Genomic DNA, 17,757 nt, shown 5'->3' with positions numbered 1-17,757 from the left:
GTTGTGTATGGGATTTGTGCTTTGTCAAATTCCTATTTTCTTCTCAGAATACAATACTTTGAATACAATACAATACTTTCCCTTGAAAAAACCACAACAGGTAAAGAATTGGAGCCCTCTAATAGATTTTAGTGCAGGATACAAACGTTTGCCCCATCATATACACAACATCATGTTTGTTCTCCTTCTCTTGCCCTCACTTGGCTTGTGCTGTTTCTCCCCAGCAAATCCAAGTTGATCAGGGAGACATTGTCTGCTTACTTTCAGCAAACAGCCTCTGGTCTATAGGGTGGATGAGCTTTGTTTATAGTCCCTCAGGACAACAGAGGCATAGGTTGCATTGGGAGGTGTGCAAAGCACTGATTCTGATACAGGAGAGCTGGGCACTGAACTGCCTGAAGCCACCGAATCTCGAAAAGGAGATGGAGGCGTCAGTGCTGGTGAGTCTTCTAGAGTCAGTTTGCTGGTTGCCTGCTCCTCTTCCTCATCTTCATCCTCCTCTAGGTTCCCTGGCCTCTCATATACATATTCCTGGATGAGCTTAAACTTTTCGTTTTCCTCTTCCTCCTCCTCCTCACCCTCTTCCTCAGCTGGGGCTGAAACTGGCTCTTTACTGAATGTACCCATCTGGAGTGGCAACACCTGCTGCTGCGTTAGTGGAGGGTGATAGATTGGTCTCACTCCATTCCCTGCACCAGGTACAGGGATCATAGAATTGAAGTCAGGTATGCCGGTGGCAAATTTGTTGACCACTCCTTGCAACTGCTCCATAATGGATCTCTGTGATGGTGGTGGTAGGGTTTTGGGACTCTGTTCGGGCACGAACAGGTGGGTTTCCTCAGCTGCTGCTTGCAGTGGAGGTGTCACCGTCACTCGCCTATGCACAACTGTGGAAGAACTACTCAGTTGGCTGAAGCGCACAGGGTCGCTCTCTTCTTCCTCCACCACATTGTACAGAGTCTTGCTGCTGATGTCTGAAAAAGTCAGGTTCTTGCCTTGGCCTGGATAGCTTTTAGTTAGGGGCTTGATCACTGCTGTCTGATTGCATCCTGGCTCCTTGCTCTTCACATGCACTGAAAGTCTGTGCCACATATGTTGGCCCTTGGGAACTTGCCTTCCACCTGGTTCAGACCATGACACAGACTTGCCATTAGAACTATGAACAAAATAAAGAGGAGTTTATTTGCATTGACGTCAGGCACACAGAGATAGCAACAACAAAAACAGTCCCACATAACTCTTTAGATGTGTTCCAGAACATTGATTCCTTTGAGCATCACCCACAAGGAAATGCTATGATGAGGAACACAAATGCTCTCAGAAGGTAACAACATCGCTAATGATTGCAAATGCTTTCCTCTTGATTTCAGATTGTGTGAGCAGAACTACGTGTTACAGAAAATGTATGACTGCCACCAAACACGGTTGTTTCATCACCACGCTTTCTCTTAGTGTCATTCCATTCCCTGCTCTGAGTAGCAACTCAGAGTTCAAATGTGAGGAGGCAAGTCTAGCACTAGATCTACTCCAATGTCCAGACGCTGAGCAAGAGCCAGAAAAGTTCCAGTTCTGCTTGGTATTGTCTTCAGAACCCAGTGCCGCCAACCCCCTTGAAAAACTGGCTTCTCCCTTGACAGGACCATCACACTCCCTAATGCCTGCACACCAGTGCTGGTAATAGGTTAGTCAATAAGTGATCTGTAGGAAGTAAAGTGCAAAGCTCCATGTCAGAAGGCTGCCTTTTAAGGTCTTGAGGCATAGTCTGTGGGGAAATATTTAAGGCCTGTCTCTACCTCTGATCCTTGTCAAAGCAACTCCTCTCCTTGGAGCTGTCCAGGGTACTGTAACTTGGATCTGCCTTGCCACTTGGCAGCTGCCCAGTCTCACCTTCATGGCCATCCACTCATGCTTTGGACACAATACCCATCATGTTTGCAAAGCAAAACACATAATAAAGTGATGCAATCAGACTCTCAACTTCCCCTCCAGTCAATGAAGTATTGTAAGGAAAGGGAAATTGGAGTGCAATTTCATTGCATTACATCTCACTTACTGCACGTTACAACAGGAGAATATAGTAGTTTAGACTGCAATCCTGTAATAGTTTCCTGGCACTTACTTCTGAGTAGACAGGCCTAGGATTGCACTGTTAGTGGGGGGGTAGGCAACTAATAGTACAAACCTATACACAATTTACTTGGAATTAGGTTCCATTGTTTTCAGTGTGGTTCACTGTCAGGTAAACACGTATAGGACTGCAGCCTATGAAGGAACATGATAGAGATTTATAAAATAAGTGGGGAAGACAAAATGGTTACTGAGTTTTTCTGCATCCCCACAGTGCCAGAACCGTGGCTCAACCAATGAAACTGATTGGTAGGAGGGTCAGGACAAACAAAAAAAAGTGCTTCTTCACATATTGCACCATTAATTTGTGGGATTTGCTGTCACAAGATGTGGTGATGCCCACTAGCTAGATGACTTTGAAAGGGGATAGCAAGCCTATCTATGGCTGCTAGTTATGATGGCTATGTGTTATGGTCAGGTTTAGCGCTGTATGCTTCTGGATACAAGTTGCTAGGAAGAGGTGGGAGAGGTCTATGTGCCTACATGTTCCACTTCTATTCTTCCCAGAGGCATCTGGTTGTTCACTGTGGGGAATAGAATGCTAGACTAGATGGACCTTGACCTGATCCCATTTGGTTCCTCTAACATGGAGTTGCTGGTGTTGGTGACAGCAATGCATCTTCTTAACATATAATTATGCCCTGTAACTAAAGCAAAAGGACTGGATCACAAGAGAAGAAGCAGAACTGAAAATATTAGGAATGAATGATTGTGACTATTTTGTTTTCAATCATAGTTCTCCCATTTTATCAGACGATCAATATTGACTTCACCTTATATGATCATTTTGGCAGGTGTAATCCATAAGTTTTACGGAAGTTTTACAATATCAGCAGAAGATATTATTGGTTTCTCATTACTATAGCATTTCAGAATGTATTCCCAAGCACCATCTACTTCACAAGTGCCATCGAGGCTTTTATTATGATTTTATCTCTCATACCTGTCAGGCTGTTATATTACTTATAATCTCAATTTATTCCATCATTAAACTGTTAGCAAGGAAGTGTTCAATCTACTCATTTTAGTAATGCTTTAAATTGCATCTGGCTCACTCTAGTTAGAATGGCACAAAACTCATGACCTAAGCCATCTGACTGATGTTCATGCAATATTTTGAAAAAAGTTTCGAGACAAAAGATTTCATTATTTCTGGGTCCTTAGATATCAAAAATTGTTCCTGTGACACTTGCAACAAATCTGGCTCGTTGCAACTTGTACCTACAGAAAAATGTGACTCTCCCTTTTCTTTAAGAATGCTATTGGGTCTGTTATGGGCTATCATGCCCCGGTCTACCCTCCCACCATTGCATTTTATAATTATCACAGGGAGCTTTTATTGTTTCTTTGTGACATAAAAAGGATTCAACCAAATGACTACTAGTTGTTGATAAGCTCTAAGGTAAAAAGTGTAAGTTTGCAATAATAAACTAGGTTTATTCAAATCATCACTAACAGCCCAATACTAAGCATATTCACTTGGACATGTCCCAATGATTTCAATGAGACTTACTCCAGCCTTCTTGGAGTGAATTCAAATCAACTCTTGGCAACCATTCATGTAGAGATAATCTCATTACAGTTTTTCCCTCCACTGATGGCTACAGCCTGTTCCCTCTGAAAAGACTGTCATGGGGAGAACAAAGATGTCATGGAGACTTCCAATGACTGAACTATCATGTGATGAGAAAGGAGGGTTGTATAAATATAGCCTTAGGGCACCCAGTCCTTAGTGCCAGACTGTGGTCTGCAACATGTAAAGTGTGCATTCAACCCACATCTGACTTACATTGCCTGAATTAGCAATATATAAAATTGGTTTGGATGTAATAAAACTGGAACTCCCATTGTTACAGACATTCCATGACTAAGACCTTTGTCTTAGTCTTAGGACAAAAGCCTATGCAGGCCTATTCAGAAGTAAGGCCTATTGAGTTCAATGGGACTTACTCCCTGGAAAGTGTGGTTAGGATTGCAGCCTCAGTCTAATACCTTTTGTCTTGGGCCTAAATCCTAACCAACTTACCTGCACTGACACAGCTGTGCCTATGGGGTATGTGCTGCATCCTACAGTTGGGTGGCAGTCATGGAGGCCTCCTCAAGGTAAGGGAATGTTTGTTCCCTTACCTTGGAGCTTCATTGCCCTTATCTTGGTGCTGGAAAGTTGGCTAGCATTGTGCCCTTAGACTTCTAATTTGTATCTGTTATTGGCTTTTATATGGTGTTTTTCTTTTCCTGCATTGCTTTTCTGCTGTTAGTGCTGGTTTTTGCCATTGTTGTGGTTTTACCATGAGTGTCTTTATTATTTGGTTGTTTTACTGTTGGCCTGTTTGGAAAGTCTCATTGGTTCAAAAATGTGTAGGTGAACATCCTTCACACCAGACAAGTGGTTGCTCATCTATGCCCAGTCCCCCTTTAGAAACATGATGTTTTAAAGGGTTCTCTCTGGGTTACACTTAGTACCATTTCACAAATTTGGCTGTTCAATACAAGTAATCACTGCAATTTAAAAATTTATTAAAAGGCAAAACAATGCATAACTAAGAGCTGTGAATATTTAATACCTATTTTATCTAAAGGAAGAGGATGGAAGGTAAATCATAATCACACCCAGTTGCCCTGGGACAATCCAAATCTTTTAGAAAGAGGATAGGCTTATAATATGGGAGCATTCAGTAGATTGTGGCCATCAGATGCAGAGGCAATGTAAACAATGAGAATCAACACCACACCAAATTAAAGCACAGCAAAGCGTGTTTCTCTCTCTCTCTCTCTCTCTCACTCACTCACACACACACATACACAGAGGACTTTTAGACATCATGTCACTTGTAGTGAAGCAAGAGACAATTCCTGGGGGGGGGGGGGAGTGATTTTAGTTACAGCTGTTGATGCTCAGGGCTTCTAAAAAAATCACATATGGTGTTTTATTTCACTGGAAAATTCAGGAGTGTGGCAGACTGATTAGCTCTGCAAATGTATTGCTGCTAAGGAGATCAGTGACTCAGGTGATCAGTCAGACTAAAGTAGAGAAGAGGCAAGCTTTTGCTCCAAGAAAATTTGTTTGAGGCATGAACTTTTCAAAGCTGAGTGCTCTTTAGTTAGGACAGAGCTCAGAAAGAATTAAGAATGAGAGGTGCTGTAAGTCACTTTTAGACTGTGCTCCGCTCTCATATATGCTAATACTGTTTTTCTTTTTCAAACAGCAATAACACTTTTAAAAGCAATTTTGCTCTTGTGCCTGCCACAAATGTTAATGTTCACTGAATTCCAGTCTTCGAGCAGTTTTAGATTTTTTATATTTTTTTTTAGCTTCATGCTAGGATCCAAACTCAATACCCTAAGCAGAAAGGTGGTATGTTCTTCAAAGCAATTCCCATCCTTAGAAAATTAGGAAGCTTGGTGTACTTATCCTAATCTGAATCAGGACATCTTGGGAGAGATTCCTCACCACTCTATGTAATAGATAATATAACCCAGTTTATTTTTTTAATCGTCTTGTTCCTTTTTTTATACAACTTTTTTGCATCAATCAGGATGTATGGTGCCCTTTGTTTTGCTATGCTATATTGCATTTCCCTGAGTCAAATCAGAGGACTGATTTTATTCATGGTCACAAGATCTGAGGTAGAAAATACTCCCCCCCCCCCAGTCAAATTGAATAGTGTGACTAGAATTATTTTGTGCTTTCCTGAGCAGCTCTTTCATTTCACCTGAATAATGGCTCATGTTTACTCAGCAAGCCCTATAGGCCAGTGGTTCCCAAACCTTTTCAACTGGCAGTTCCCTTGACCTACTTGGCCAATGGCTGCAGCTCTCCATTAGGGCTACCAATCCTATACATTGTATAGGGCAGTGGGTTTTTTGTGAGGATTATGCAGCTCCCCAGCTGGTTTCTGTGGAGCCACAGCTCACAGTTTGGGAACCACTACTATAGGCTATCCATTTTTCTTCATTGCTCTTTACTATAGCCTGGATGGTACAAGGTTAACCTGAGGGTGATGGGTCAACAGCTAAGTAGATGGCCATGGCTTGCATCAAGGCAGACACTGGATTAGACACGGGACATGACTTCATATCAAGAGTGAGTGCTAAACCAAATTTGTTTAGCAGGGAGAGGTTTGAGAAAACCTACCTGATGGTTGGCAAGATTTATAATTTATAGTATTAGGAACTTCTCTGTGCATGAGAATGAACCAAGCTCCATGTTTGGATCTAATTAAGGATTTGGTTAACAAGCTGTACTTAGCATGGAGGAATCTGACTTAGGGCTCAATCCTATCCAACTTTCCAGCACTAATGCAGCACTGTGTCCTGCCTTCTGCTGTGGAGGGACCTTGAGGTCTCTCCAAGGTAAGGGAGTATTTGTTCCTTTCTTCAGGGCTGCATTGCAGCTGCATCAGTGCTAGAAAGTTGAATAGGACCAGCTCCTAAAAATGCTCCTTTGGAAGCATCCAACTAGGTTCTATTATTCTGTAGATACAGAATACAAAATTGGGAGACAAAATACTGCCCTGCAAAACAATTACTGAAAGACTGTATTAAGACACCTGAGACAACACATACAAGGAAACAGAGAAACCTACCTAGACAAGAGTTAAGAATTAACACACCTTTAACAACCCATTTAATAAGTCTGCTTTGGTGAACTGAACATGTTTGCAACAAGCCCATGCTTTGCGATAGGAAAGCAGAAGAGACAATGACAGGAATATCACCTTAAGGAACAGTTATGTGTAGATTTCGGTATATGAAATGCACCAGGTCCTGTGTACTTTAATTGGCCTTGTACAGAAGCAGTTCTTGCAGTGCATTGTGTTATAGTAGTACCTATGGAGTTATCTTAAATGGTGGGTCAGTCACTAAACTGGAAGCTTTATCGTATGCCAAAAATTGCCAATAATTCTGGTGGGGCCCTTGCAGCCCCACCGCCATTTGCAGTGCCCCTTCCCCGTCTGCACATGAGGCAAAGGCGGGAAAATACAGGCAGGCAATGGGCTGCCTTTTGGAACAGAGGGGTGTGGTGCAGCTGTTGTTGGGGCTGGCAGGCTGCACCTCTCTGGCAAGCTCCTTGACACAGCTCTTCCATGCTGACACTCCAAACTTCTGAGCAGGGAGATTCACAGGTGCCCACATGAGCAGCTGGATCAGTTATTTGAATGCATATGGACTTGAATGAGAAGAGCCTTTCCTCATTCCTGCCACTGTACTACAGAGGGCCTGTAGGGTGAGCAGGATTCTGTGGCTGGATTTGGACAGCCTGATTCTGAACAATTTAGGCCTTTCCAGCGCTGGCATAGCTGTGCCAGTGGGGCATGTGCTGCGCCTTGCAGTTGGGGGGCAGCTATGGAGGCCTCCTCAAGGTGGGGCAATGTTTGTTCCCTTACCTCAGAGCTGGAAAGGGGGTGAGAATTGCACCCTTGGTGTTTGAAGTTAGTCACTAGCACCTCTGGTGGTGCCCAGAAATAAATCAGAGTCAGTCTAGGCAGGTATAAAGTGTAGTAACAGGTGCTACAGAATTAGCTCTTGCTAACAATCTAATTTGAACCAGCTTCTGCATCAGCCCTGCCCTCCTGCCTCAGTGTCCCTTTTTTCCTGGCACTTTTCTGCCTCCTTCACTTCTCTTTCATTGCTGGCAGTGTTTTCTTTGCCTCTTCCTGCCTTTTAGGCTTTTGCCCTTAACAAACTCCTCCTTTCCCTGTGCTCTTCATGGCAGCCATTTGCCAATTGCCTCATGGCTTTCTCCTCAGGCAGCCCCTTAGTCCTGGGCAAGTTCACTCCCTCTGAGTCTTTTTTATTTTAAGCTGAGTTTCTCGGTCTTTACTCCTCCAGCCTGGTGAGGGCCCTGAGCACAGGCTGTATAGACTTATTAGGAACTTTCCCATTCACTGTGCTTGTCTCTGCCTGCCCCGCTTCCCTCCCCCTTTTGCAGCACAAGCATTCATAGTTGCAGAGACACAAGTTGACCTCCCACTGCTTACTCTCAATATGTGAATTTATTGGCATACAATTATAGAGTAATATTAAATTGCAAAAGTTGGCATATGTATAAAAGGGGGAACTTAGAATTTACCGTTAGGTTGTTCTACATAGTGAACAAATGTGTGAATTCTTAAAGCTTCTATGTTAGTGTATGTCAGTATGAGGGAGGCCTGTGTATGCTGCCCCAGTTGCTTCCTCTCCCCACCCAGCTTGTCTAACTGCAGTGGCCAGGGAGTGATCAGTGAATAAAGGCTTGCTGGTTAGATGATATGATATCAAGGGAATAAGGGGACGGGTTAAGGAGGCTGCCTGTCTCTGCAAGAGGATAAACAGGCCTGCTTGTAACTGCTCATTGGAGTGAGGCCACCTCTTAATTCTTGCAAGGCAAAACAAATCAAAATCAGATCAGGAGGGTTGCACAACCCCTTTCAAACCCTCTTTGTATGTTATTTCTTGCTTCTTATTTATGGGGGGGAGCCCTGCCTGAGAAGAAAAATTAGGATATATTTGAATATTGGAGCCAGAGAGCCTGAGGGGTGGTGGCTATGGGGATGGGCTGGAGCTTGAAGATCCAGGTTCAGCCCCTGCTTGGCCATGATACTTTCTGGGTGACTTTGGCAAGTCATTATCCCTCAGTCTAACCCAGGGGTGTCCAAAGTTTTCGGCAGGAGGGCCACATTGTCTCTCTGACACTGTGTCAGGGGCCGGGCAAAAAAAAAAAAAAAAAGGGAATTAATTTACATTTAAAATTTGAATAAATTTACATAAGTTTACATAAATGAATATATTAAAGATGAACTTATATGAATTAATGAAGGTCTGGCAATAGTTCAAGGCCTATAAAAGACCTTGCACAAAGCAATGCTGGCCTTTCCTTAGGGCCTTAGGCCTTAGGAAAGTAACCTCCGTTTGGCTTTTAAAAAAATAAGAATGAAAGAAAACAGTGTAATACTGCTCAAAAGTTACATACCATGCCAGCACTTCACTTCCTGGTAATCTCCACCTGACTTGAAGCAATTGTTGTATCCTGGGACAAGCTTTTGCTTCCCTTTGTTGAGAAAGTGTTGTCGGAAAGCTCAACCAGCTTGCATTTGTGTAAACAAAAGGCTTGATTCTTCTCCATGACAATGCAGGCGCTCAGGTTGTGGCAACTTTCTCAACAAGGGGAGGCAAAAACTTGTCCCAGGATACAATTGCCTCAGTCCAGGTGGAGATTACCTGGAAGTGAAGTGCTGGCATGGTATGTAACTTTTGAGCAGTATTACATTGTTTTTCTTTATTCTTGTTTTCTTTTAAAGCCAGAGGTTACTTTTCAAACAGACCTCCTGTTAAAAATGTTGAAATGACAGCTGACAAAGAATTTTCACACATAGCTAATTGCTCGGATCACCATTTCTGGTTCTTATATTAGTATCTGCATGCTTTTTCAGCTGTGATATCTTCCCCTCTCTTCTTTCATCTGCCTCCTTTTCTTCTTTTGATCCTTTCTCATAGCAGACTTTCAGAGTTTCTAGTGATAGTGCTGCTCCTACTCCCAGTACCAACTTGATTTCAACCCTATTTTTAATAATAGTCTGTCATCCTACTTTGCCATAGAATCAAAGTTAGAAAACATATTGCCATACTACAACTAATATTGTTCTAGCATAGTTGTACTTATTAAATAGATTTCATCAAGTGCAACAGGTGACTTCTTCTATGTTACACTGTAGACCTGTTTTAATTTAATAAGGGAGGAAAACTGAACCAGGTTTGAAATACTCTAAATAACCATTCAAATATTTCATCTCATTGCTTTTCTATATCCTTCAAAAATTCCTGCGGCCACCTAGATCCTGTAAATGGTCACCTACATGAAACATTGAATTTCATGCATCCCATCATGAATGTGTGTTGTGAAATCCTCTCTGGAGACGAGCGGGAGGTCGCCACCCAGGGCTGGCAGGGAGAACTGGGCACAGCAAAGATACAGCAGCCACTAGAGAAAATGGAAAGGTGCCCTTGAAAGTAGACAGGATCATTTCAACGCCATGCAAAACCATGAACTGGAGGGAGAAGCTGTTGACTGTGGGGAAAAGATAAAATTAACCAAAAAAGTATCTATTTTTGGGTTTTTTCTTTTTGCAACCCTGACAGTAGTTATTTGAAGTGACAACCATGAAAAACAAAAACTTTTTTCTCCAAAAAGTACTCCACCGTGTCCTCAGAAGAACAAACGGACAAGCAAGATTCAAGGCAGTGTGAAAAATGGGACACATAAGCAATTTTTCCATCTTTAGTGGCATGCACTACATTTGTCCCATTATCAGAAATGAGAAAGTCATGAGAAAGAGAAAGCAATGGGTTAAAAAAAAAAAAAGACCACTGTCATGCAGCTTCTCTTACACATTCACTGCAGTTTGGGATTTTTCAAAGCTGCACATGTGCCGACGGACACTGGCTGGTGGGCGAGAATTCTGGCTGCCTCTTCCTGAGGATTGAAAAGAAAAAGACACCCAGTGAGTGGTTAGAACACGCACATCCATGGCAGCTGTACCACTCAGTCGGGTGCCTATCCCTGACTCAGTTCCAGCCTTCCTTGTGACTCTTTGGATTGCTTTTCCACATCTGCAGTGGTTCCTTGGTTCTGCATCTGTGTTCTAAAGTTCTTGGTATGGTGTTCATTTGATCTTCACAAGTGTGGTGGGACAGTGAATGCACAGGTATATTTGAGTAGGGTTGAAATCCCTGCTTACTTAAAAACCTCCTTGGGTGAACTTGGATAAATTGCTTACAAAAATGAGAGAATGTTATAAGATGACTTGCCCAAGCATCTTATGGAAGAGGAGAAGAAGAAATATAAATGAAATAATTAGCAAATGATAATGATGCTGCGCACCAGTGAAAATGTCTCCCAGTCTTGCTGAAACATTTCCTGGTTGTCTGTGGTGAGTAGGAATGGATTCTGGGCAACCAGGTAGGGGAGGACCTGTACATTGGAAACATTTGTGATTTTCTTTCCCCAGGCTATGGATGTGAGAGAAATGACCAATATAACTGACGTGTGTCAGTGGGCAGGTGGTCATAGGGATATGGAAGAGATTACAATGTATAGAACTTGTAGGTTTGCTGAAAAATTATGACAATTTTAAAAAGATGTCATCAGAAGAAAAGGAAAGTACCAGAGATAAAGACAGACTGGCACTTACCTGTTGGTCTGCGTCCCCACCCTAGACACATTTTCTATCCAATCCTATCCAACTTTCCAACTCTGGTGTAGCTACAATGCAGCCCTGTGGTAATGGAACACGTTTCCATACCTTGAGAAGGCCCCAGTGACTGCCAGTTCACCACAGGATGCAGCACGCACCCCACTGGCACAACTGCACCAGCACTGGAAAATTGGATAGGTTTGAACCCTAAGCTGGCATGATGTCGAAATGTTGCAAGGTCAAAACAAAGTTCAAAGACTTTGAGTCTACAGTGATATACAGAGTTCTTATCTGTGGGGAGTAACTTTTCTTAGAGTCTCCTTGTTAGACTCTCTTAATTAACTTTGCCAGACATCTGCCTCCTCAAGGTTACATTTGAATTACATTTTCAGACTTGTGGCTTTTAAGCCTCTTCAATAGTTTTCCCCTTTCTGTTTATTTGATGCTTTGATCTAACTATTCTGACAGCTAAAATTGACTACTATGCCTTTATATATTGATTACATTTTAAAAAACAATCTCGATAATTATTGAGGCATTAAAGAACTATTGGCATGCAAGCATGCTAATTTAGTAATTTATTTGGCACTTCTATGATGTTCTGGTGTAAATAACTCTCTGTTTTCATTTAAAATGGCAAAACTTTTTGTTTTCCTTTTTGATTTAAGGAAACTAATAGAATAATAGGTTTAAAAGGGAAAGCCTGTTTGAATTGCAATTTAAAATCTAAAATGCCTTTTCTTGCCATGGGTTTCATCTGTTCAGTTTAGTTTCATTTATCATACTACCAGTTAAGCTTGACAGATGGAAGCTTATTCATTTATCATACTACCAGTTAAGCTTGACTCCCTTTTTTTCATGAAGTGGTTCACCTTATCTGATGTCCTTGACAGTTTGAGACTAATTTACAGCCTGTTGCTGTTTGCAGACCAAAAATGCTTTCTTTGTTCCAAACATATAAGCATGCTAAACATAACATTTTTCCCTATTTCTTAAACATAGAAACTAATAGGTAATTTAGCTATAAACACCCATAACATAGCATAAACATTTGCTTTCATTAAACTTGTTAACATTTACATAAATGACTAGTTTTCACGGCCTTGTCTCAACTAAAATGTTCAGTAATATGCTGACTACTCCAGTGGAAACTGTCAGCACCAAACTTACACTGACAGAAAAAAGCTGTTGGTGTAAACAGGTGAGAAGTTCTGAATTGTGAAGGGAACCAGTCCTATGAAACTCCTCAAACAGCAACGCAGCGGTGCCAATGCAGTTTCCACTGTACATCACAGCAGAGTTTTGGCATGCTGAGGCCTCCTCAGGGTAAGGGAACATTTCCAGGACTGATCTGCCCTCCTACCCATCCTGTTACCTCCCCATTCTGCCCACCCCTGACTCATTGTGCCCTGCCTTTCTGCTCTCCTTACCCTGTCTTGCCTTTCCTGCCGTCAGCAGATTTTTGGTCTGAGAGATCACTCACCCCCTTGCCTGTCCTGCCTTCACTGCTGGCCTACTGGGCAAGCCAAACCTGAGCTGCCCATGCCCAAGGCTGCAGCGGCGCCAAAATGGCTGCCGCTGCATCCTATGGATGCCGGGCAGCCGTGGATGGCTCCCAACACCTCCTTGGGAAGAAGGGGCCACTTGTAAGGTAAGAAACATTGTAATGGGGCTACTCTACTCTGCGCTGGGTATTTAGCTGGTGCAGAGTAGAATAATCTGGTGTCAGGCTGAGAGGCACTATGAAAGCAGGCCCAGTGTTGATTCTTTACCTTCAATGTATCAGGCTCTTAAGTTATGAATGATTGGAATCCTACTACTCCTGGTGGTGTCTTAGGGCACAATCCTAACCCTAAGACACCACCTATCCTGTGTGTGTCTACTGTGCTATATACAGCTGTTTTGTTTGTTATCAATGGACTGAAGAGGGCCATTGTCATAAGGAGGAATTTAGTGTCCAACAAATGAAATCCTGACATTTTGTGGTCTTAAGTTTTGAAGCATTGGTCTTAAGCATTGGTCTTAAGTTTTGAAGACTTAAGTTGGACTTAAGTTTTGAAGATGGAGTGGAGCAGAAAACTTATTCACTGAGTGTGTCAACCTTGTTACGATTTGGCATAGATCTTTTGTTACATGAAAAGCCCCCTTTTTCCTTAGTTGTGGTTTTATATATGGGTATGTTATAGGCAAAACTTCTCACACAGGCCCAATTTCCAAAAACCCTGGTAAAGTCACAAGCTCATGGTGACAACATCCCCCGTCAAGGAGTCTGGAAGAGTAAATCATTTTCTAAATGTCTCCTATTGTTTTATTGTTGTAACTTAATCACTGCTTAAGTACCGTATGCGGATATGAACCAGCCTTCCTGGTTTTCTCCCAGCTGGAAGCCAGCCATTAGACCCATTGATATGCTGATAAGGAACATCCTGACTCCAAATTCCCCACAGGGTCAACAGAAAGCAAGCTACCACTCCCCCCCCCCAGGAGGCCAGTCATGGCTGATAGCTGATTTCCTGATCATTCTGTATTTTGCATGCTCCAAGTGCCCCACTGTGTGTAGTGAGCAAGCGCATCCAGATCAGCTCTGGGACACATCCGGGTCAGCCAGATCAGCATCCAGGTCAGCAAAAACCCTTTTAAGAGAGGGCTCTGGCCACATGCTCTTTCTCTCTCTGGCTGCCCTTCCAAGGCAGAAGTCCTCCCAGGACTCACCCCCCCCCCATCCATCTGCTTCTCAGGACAGGTAACTATTTTGCATTCTGGAACTCTTTCCCTTCGGTCTTTCCCCTCCTTTTCTCCCCTTCTCTCCCCATCTTTAGTTAGCAACTGGGTTATGCAGACCAGGGACCCCTAAGATCCTTCCCTAAAATCCTTCCCCTTTTTCTTATCTTCTCGGATGCACCAAACACACTCTACATGCAACCACCATAAGCTAGGTACACCAGATGCAAGTACTAGGACCAAGACTCATCATTTTTCATGTGCATTATGTTTACCTGTGTGCTTTGTAATAAAAATATAATCTTTTACTGAAAGTTATCTTTCTCTCAGTCTCCTCTTTGAACTAAAGGGAATCTCTCTGCATTACGCCATCTTGTTATCCAGCCTGCGATCTTGCAGTTCCAATGAGGGCACTGTAATAATTCCCCTAAAACAAAACAGCCCTTTTTGGTAACAGTTTTGCCAGAGAGAATTCTGCAAAAAAAATGTAATTTTGTTTTTAAAAGAAAGAAAGAAAAGCAGGTGGAACAAAACTGCATTTTTTGCTCACAACAAATAAGGAGTAATCAGACTGTATCTGGCTTATGAAGACTATTGGCTGGCATGTCTACTTTCATTCCTGATATAATTTAAGCATGCAAATAAGATTTGTTTTAGGGTTGTTCCATTACATTTAATCAATTCACTTTGGTGTCTCACTGGGAATTAAAATCCTTACCAGGAACAACATGACTGTCAAAACAAGAAATTATAAATGCAGTGATAGTTTCAAGCATTGCTTCTTTTGCTTTGTGACTTCTTTTTGCTGTACTTGGCTTTCCAAAATTACAGCTTTTCAGATGAAACATCCCAGGTGAAAAGAAACTCTGATGGGCAGCCCAACCCTATGCTCTGGCACTGCCGTGAGGTACAGTAACATCAAAATGGCCACCACTGTTTCCTGCCGTGCTAGAGCAGCCACTGGAGTCTCCTCAGGGTAAGGGGACACTGGTTCTCTTACCCAGGGTAGAACTCTGCTGGTGTCAATGGGTCTCCGCAGAGTTGTGCTCACTATTTAGCGGGCACAGAACCAAGGAGGCCCATATCAGACAGCATGGCTCGGGAGGGGGCATTGGATTTGGTGGCAGCCAAGCTGCCATCCCCTCCTAGGTATGATCCACCCACCAACCCCTTCCTTCTGCCAGTTCCGCTACTCTCCATCTCCCCCTGCTCTCCCCCCACCCTGAAAAGCCTCCCCGCCACTTGGCAGGGATAAACACCACCCAGCACTCCTCGGATGCATCTTTCTTGTACTGAGACCCAGCACTGACTGGCGCTGGCCACTAGTGCTGGGTGTCTCCCACTGGTAGGAAAGTACCTTATGGCACTTTTACCACATCCACCACAAGCAGTGGGGCTGGAGCACTAGCAGTGTGCTGAATAGGATCAGGCCCTTATTTAGGTCATTCAGTGGCCATCATTGTGTCAAATTTTCTGCTTGCCTTGGTTCAAGATGGGAAGGCCATTATTTTCACCTTATATATACTCTGTCTCTGCTAACTTCAAGGGTGACCTGGTTTGCCCCTTCTTAGAAATCTTGCACTTTTCTGTTTGGTTCAGATGATGCCATCCAAGACACCCTCCCTCAACATGATTACAGATGAGCATGAGCACATTCTCTCCCCCCACTCCCCAGTGTGATGTCCTCTTTCTCCTAAACGCGTGTGAGGGTGCGATGGTTTCTCTTAACCTCCAGTTTCACATACTCAACATGCTATTTTGGTCACATGTGAAGGGTTCTTGCCACATGAATAGGCAAAAACAGCCTGTCCATGAAGTAATGTGAAGCCATCACATTGAGTGGCCAAGTCAGAAGGGGGTGAACTGATCTGTCTCATCTGTCTGCTCCCTTCTCTTGCTGAATACTCTGGTCAGTGCTCTGGCTTGCGGAGAGTGAATCAGAAGAGGCTTGTGACAGTGGTAGTCCCTTTCTACTTCAGTGCTACTAGAGGAAGATGGGGGAAAACACTTCCATGGACCCAAGTTGCTTGTAAAAGCACTATGTGGACAGGGAGAGGTTATCTGAAATCTACCCCCTTTCCTTCACTTAACTAAAGCTTTTCTCGGTGCACAGCCTCCAATCTCCACACTACTCCTGTTTTGAATGAGCAGAAGAAGAACATGTTGTCTATGAAATTTGCTGCTATGCACCAAGAGCAGCCCTAGATAAGTAAAGGGAAGGGGATGGGGGAATATCCCTTCCCCTTTCTTATCCACTGGCACAGGCAGATAGGGGTATGAGTACACACACACAGGGCAAAAAAACTGGGAGGGGGTTTGGGCAGCAGGGAGGAACAGGCCCCTCTTGAATTAGGAGACTGAAAATGACGTCAGGAGAGGTAGTGGGATACGCTCAATCGTGTCCCAACCGTGTGTGTGTGTGTGTGTGTGTGTGTGTGTGTGTGTGTGTGATGAATCCAGCTCATACAGTATTGTCCTAATTGACTCTCTGTCACATAACAAGAGGAGGACGTTGAGAATCCTATTGACATAGTTCCACTTGTTCATCGGCATACCCTAGGCTGACTTCTCAGCTATACTGAATGTAAGTTAGCTCTCCACTAAAGTAAATTGAATGTGGGATACAGGTGAAAACAGTTTTCTGTTTTCAAGCAGACACAATGCAGTACAATTCAATTGTACACATTTATTCAAATTCTGCATGTCAGCCTAACTGGGTGGCAGTGCCTTTCTTCTTATTGCTCAATTGAAATGAAATAAATGATAAATATTTACAGGCATACCAGGAACAAGGAGATATAATTCATGTGACATTCAGTCAAGGGGGAAATTAAAGAACTGTTATGTATTTTAATCCTATGATTTTGTGCTAGGGTGAGGACAGCTTTATGATAAAGTATTTGCACCCAACTCTGTAAACATGGAACATTTTGCTCCTGCATTTTTAAATTGTTCTTATTCTATTGTATTTTTATGTTTTTTATCTTTTTATTGTTATATTGCACACCACTTTAAGCTCTGGGGAAAAGTGGTAAATAAATAAATAAATAGTCACCTGTAACAGTGAATCCTTTAAAAGAAAAAATGTGGGGGTGTCAGTGACTCACCTCAAACCCCACAACTGGCCAGACACTGCTCACTCTCACCCTACAAGCCTCACAGAAACAAAGCACCAGAAAATCCCACAAGCCTCATTCACTATGCAGTGGAACTAAGTAGCACCTCTCATACTGTAAAGTATCTCTAGTGGTTCTAGTTCCATTAGCTGAAAACTGATGTCAGGTGATTACTGAAAATTATAGTAGGTTACTATATTGCATTGTTTATATGGTAGATGAGCATGGCCTGAAATTTGCCATTTCCAGAGGGGAAGCTGAGTTGGTCTGTTGCAAGAAAAGCAGCAAGTAGAATGGTTAAAAAATTATTTGTACCTTTAAAACTAGCACATTTATTTTAGCATAAGTTTGTGGCTCATAGCCCTCTTCGATGAAGTGAGCTCAACTCCAATACATTTTTGTTTGAAATTTACAAATGAGTTAAAGTATAAGAACATTCTGATAGTTATCGATATGAAGATATTTCAGAGCAACAAAAGAACATTGCTACAATCCAGGAAAATGTCAAACAGCACACTTGACCATTTTCCAAATAGCTCATCAGTGCAAAGAACATGCATACTGCAGGCCAACCATTTATTTTCACACTGGGGCAAATGCAAAAGCAGTTGATGAAGTGG

General features: G+C 42.7%; 1 protein-coding gene across 2 annotated transcripts in view; it reads right to left on the bottom strand.

Annotated features, from left to right (window-relative positions):
• Positions 1–282: 282 nt before the first annotated feature.
• The window catches only part of GRM1 (glutamate metabotropic receptor 1), a 250,976-nt gene continuing 233,501 nt past the window's right edge, over positions 283–17,757 (bottom strand). Inside the window, exon 8 of one of the 2 annotated variants that reach the window (XM_066611274.1) lies at positions 283–1,156. In XM_066611274.1, the coding sequence (XP_066467371.1) occupies positions 283–1,156 (874 nt within the window). Of the gene's footprint in view, positions 1,157–10,518; positions 10,580–17,757 lie in introns of those variants that run through there. The other variant, XM_066611275.1, reaches the window with a different exon arrangement.

Source organism: Tiliqua scincoides, chromosome 1 (genome assembly GCF_035046505.1).
Source record: "Tiliqua scincoides isolate rTilSci1 chromosome 1, rTilSci1.hap2, whole genome shotgun sequence".
NCBI classification, from domain to species: Eukaryota; Metazoa; Chordata; class Lepidosauria; order Squamata; family Scincidae; genus Tiliqua; species Tiliqua scincoides.
Note: the sequence above shows the minus strand (reverse complement) of the source record. Positions and strands in the feature narration are given on the sequence as shown.